Genomic DNA, 5,000 nt, shown 5'->3' on the forward strand with positions numbered 1-5,000 from the left:
TAAATAACTTGCTGCTATCTCTTCTAGCAGTGCCACTCCCCCACCCCCACTCCTTCTCCTCTCTGTTAACCTCTCAAATGATTTTTTTATGGAAATTATCAAATGCGATAAGGGTATACTAGGATATTTTTCTTTCCAGCATATATCAGATTCGAATTAATTCGAAGCAAACGGCGTGGAAAACTGCAACATAATTCGCCTGAGTTAGCACCTATATGTTAGCTTGGTATGTATGATATGTTATGGTATATAAGTATGTGTATGTGTGCGTACGATATGGCACGCTATAATAGGTACGTATGTGTACGTGTATTGTATGGTATATTATAATACGTACGTACGTATGTATGTATGTATGTATGTATATATGTGCTGTATGGTATAGTATATGGTATAGAACGATATGTACTATGAAATTAGTAATAAACGAAGAAAGGGAGGAGATACCTTGATCGAAAAGATTAGAAGATAGGATATTATATCTTATGGATCCGTGATTACATTTTCGAATATTATTCATATCGATAATAATCTAAAGAAATATGAAATTCATCGTAAATTTTCTATGAAATCGGTCCGCTATGTATACATTATGATAATGTGTAATGTATTATAATTAAAAAGAAAAATAAAGAAATAAGTAAATAAAAATATATTATAGGCGTAAATGAAATCGTCTCAAAGCCAAGAAAATTAATCTTGTCTTCTTTATATCTTTCATCTTCTATTTACTTTTTAAATAAAAATAAATAAATAAATAAATAAATAAATAAATAAATAAGAAAGAAAAGAGAGACTCCTTTTTCTTTTTCTTTCGTTTAAATTAATAACATTTTATAGTTACGTGTATGGAAATTTTTGATGGGGGAAATTTGACCGAAAAAAAAAATAAATAAAGAAATAAAAAATCAAACATTGACCTGAAAACGAATAATTCGAAAATAATAATTTGATAATCGTCGAGGAAATTTTGATCAAACTAAAAACTATATACATATTTGTATATATATATATATATATATATATATATATATATATATATATACATAAATGTAACAGACGAGATAAAAAAAGTTGATGAACGAAATACAAAGAAGATGCCACTTAAAATTCCATATTTGAAGTGTGCCTTCGAGTTTTACTAAGAAAACGGTGAGATACTGTACCAAAAATGGTCGCACACTTTTGGAGGTCCTTCGTGAGTTGGATGCTGGACCCTCGTTACTATCTGTCGAAAGTGCATCCACTTTCAGATAAGAACTAAACGACAACGAGAAAGAAAAAGAAAAAAAAAAAAGAGATAGAAAGACAGAGACAGAAAGAGAGAGAGAGAGAGAGAGAAAGAAAGAGATAATAAAAGCCTGCCGTTTTAACACTTATCTCTCGACGTACAAGGTGCTTCCGAAAATAAGGTACACGTAAAACATTTAAATTTCTCCTTTTCATTCGCATTTTAACATAATATTAACATTCGTCGATAAGAAATCTGATTTATTTCTCAAATTTTCGTGGCTTGCACGATCTCATATAGATGTTAATATATAAAAATATATTTCTTTACGAAAATAAACGAAAAGGAATTAATTTTGATTGATAATAAAATAATGCTATGAAAAAAAGAATCTATTATATTTCTATGTTAAAGATTAACAAAAAAAAAAAAATAATAATAAAATAAAATAGAACAAAAAATTGTACCAAGATTTTCCTTAATTAAAAAAAAAAATATATATATATATATATGTACATGTAAGGTCTTTCTTTTCTCTCTGATTTTTTTATAGGTGAAAAAAAAAAAAAAAAAAAAGATGGCGGAAAAGGAAAGTTTTTCCCTTAAGCTTTTTCGTTAAAATTTCTTTTACCAGGAAGCTTAACACTAATATTCTCTCTCTCTCTCTCTCTCTTTTTTTCTCATTTCGTCATATTGTCGTCATGTATCCTACATATGTTAGCATTGCTCTCGAAAACGATGATACACGTATGTTTCTACCGACGACATTTTCAAAAGTTCCTCCCCCCTTTTTTTCCGGAAATAGACTTCCTTTTTAGAATCAAGCTTACAGAGGAGACTCGCGATACTCTCCCTCGGTCGCTTCTACTAATGCACCCCAATATTCTCTATGGAGCTCTCATGTGTGTCTCCCCGACGTGTTCTATAAATAAAAATACTCGAAAAATATGTTTCGAGAAAATCCGAACTAATACATTTACCAGTGTAACTTTATAGTCCAATAAGTTAATAAACAAACACGTCTTCTAACAATCATTTTACCTTCTCTTTTATTCTTTTTTTTTTTTTTTAATTCCAATATCACATCTCAAAAAAATCTAAACTAAACTAAAAAAAAAAAAAAAAAAAAAAAAAAAAAAGAAAACAAAGCTTTCATATACTTCGATTGGTTAATTAAAATTACGAACTAATTAGCAGTACAACAACTAAATATTTCTAATAACATTATCACCTTTGAAGATCGCCAAAATTTTTCATATTGTTATTATGCTCTTATGCAACACAATCATCACAATATTCATTACGTTATCGCATCATCCAATATATCACTTATATAAATCTAACGAATCTTTCTTTTTTATTTTTCCTTTTCCATATTTTTCTTTTACGAACCTGTTAACTTTCATGTTCAAAAAAAAAAAAAAAAAAAAAAAAAAGGAAAAGGAAAAAACTTTTTCAGACGAATTTCACATGCAATTTCAAGGATGAATCATAGTCGGTCCCCCACCTCCCTCCTTTCCCCGCTGTCTATATCCCAAGCATAACCCTCCTTCGGTCCTCTGTGTCCTCTCTCTACGCCACGTTCTCGGAGTCGACATATCCTATAAACGTCCGAAACACGGTGGCCGTGCATGCGGCCATTTATAAATAGACGTACGTAGATGGATTAACCGTAGGGAATGCATGCAGTTCGGCGGAGGCGCTTTAAAACGCGGAGAAGAGGAGCTTCTCGCGTCTCGCGACCCGAAGAGTCCGCACCACGGAGAACCGAGCTTCAGTTGCCGGTACAAACTTGCGAAGAACGGTTCTCGAATTTCAATCTTTATTATCTCTATATATACAAGAAAAGTATAATTACTATTCTGCTGTTGCTATTAGTACTACCTAAACTATCGCTACTATTACCGAGAGATCGCAATTTTTTATCGCATTTTTTCCGAGTATAAAAAGTAAAGTAACAAAGAAAAAAAAAAAGAAAGAAAAAGGAAAAAAAAAGTAACGAATATCGTCTCCGGGAGATTTTTCTTTCCGTCTTTTCTTTCTTTCTTTCTTTCTTTCTTTCTTTCTTTCTTTCTTTTTTTGTTTCGTTTTATTTTTCTTTTGCTCGCTCGTTTATTTTCTTCGTCTTTTCGTTGGTTTGTCCGACGACGTGTGAGGCACGAAATTCAAATCGAAATACAAGTCGAAATGCTGGCGGCAAGGCACAGGTGAGATATATATGTATATATGTATATATATATATATATATATGTACGTATGTATGTGTGTATCGAGTACGAACTATGATTTTATATACATATATATATATATATATATATATAATTTTTTATATATTCATCTAATGAATTTTGACTCGTTCAATTGGACAAGATTAATGCAATAATATTTATACAGATTTTTAAAATACAATATATATATATAATATATAATATATTAACTTTATATATAATAATTTATTTTCGTGTGTAATACAACAATGTTATATTACGTTCTAATGAATAATACTACGTAACGAATGAAAAAAAAAAAAAAAAAAAAAGTATAAAGAATATAAGAGAGAAAGTATATAAAACAAAGTTGAGAAAATCACGAACTTGAAAGAAAGGAAAACAAAAAGGAAGATTAAAAAATCCATGAAAAACAAAAATACACACACACACGCATATACACAAATACGAGAGAGAACACATCGACATATATAAGACGTAAGAATTACATTGAGATTACAAACGTGATACGTCAGAAAGATAAGAACTCAGGACAGCATAGATCCTGTCGTCTTGTGGTTGGTCCGCATCCGGTAATGAGTCCCACCCTACAAGAGCGAGATAAAGACAGCAAGAAGACAGACAGAGAGACAGAGAGAAAAAGAGAGAAAAACAGAGAGAGAGAGAGAGAGAGAGAGAGAGAGAGAGAGAGAGAGAGAGAGAGAGAGAGAGAGAGAGAGAGACAGAGAGAGAGAGAGAGAGAATGTACTCGTGACTAACGTTACATACGGGATTTAACAGTGTAACGTTACATCGTCGGTTTGGCCTTTCCTGGGCTCCTCGAGTTCACGAGCCCAGTCTTGGATTTCTCGAGGAGCCATCCAAGAGAGGTTATTGCGCATACGGGGGGCCAAAGGGGGATGTAGGGGGGGTTTTAAATTCCGGACAGGTTGAATGCGCCCGCAGGAAGGGTAACGAAAGGTATTACCTTCTCTTTCACTCTGTGTCTCTTTCTATCTATGTATCTATCTATCTATCTGTTTGTCTGTCTACCTATCTATCTATCTATCTATCTATCTATGTATCTATCTATCTATCTATCTCTTTCTTTAGTGATTTCTATTATTTTCTTTAGTTCAATGTGAAACTGTAAATCAAACTCGACGGTATATCTTTTCTTCGCAGAGATCCTGGAATAAGGGCTGAATTCGTTATTTTATTCTTCTTTATTCTATATTTTATTTTATTTTTGTCAAAGTTTCAAGTATCGTTAACGAGGACGCTATTAGGGGGAAAAGTTTGTACGCGTTTGTGCGAATTCGTTATCGAGAATTGTTATGTAATGTTTATGTTATTATTATATTGAGATAGGGGTCTATCATTTCGATACTATTTTATCATATATCAGGAAGTGCTTATTAATATTCGATATTAAGTGGTTATCAATGTCGAGATATAGCTTGATATTATCGATCTCTCTTTTTATAATATTTATAATAATAATAGTAATAATTATTAATAATCAATAATTGTATCAGGATTGATATAGGAATGTCTTGATT

At 31.5% G+C, this 5,000-nt stretch overlaps 1 protein-coding gene across 1 annotated transcript in view; it reads left to right on the forward strand.

Annotated features, from left to right (window-relative positions):
* Positions 1–3,329: 3,329 nt before the first annotated feature.
* Positions 3,330–5,000, forward strand: part of LOC122635288 (histone H3.v1-like) — a 21,146-nt gene continuing 19,475 nt past the window's right edge. Inside the window, exon 1 of the mRNA XM_043825330.1 lies at positions 3,330–3,438. Coding sequence (XP_043681265.1) covers positions 3,419–3,438 — 20 coding nt within the window. The 5' untranslated portion in view covers positions 3,330–3,418. The remainder of the gene's footprint in view (positions 3,439–5,000) is intronic.

Source organism: Vespula pensylvanica, chromosome 17 (assembly GCF_014466175.1).
Source record: "Vespula pensylvanica isolate Volc-1 chromosome 17, ASM1446617v1, whole genome shotgun sequence".
NCBI lineage: Eukaryota > Metazoa > Arthropoda > Insecta > Hymenoptera > Vespidae > Vespula > Vespula pensylvanica.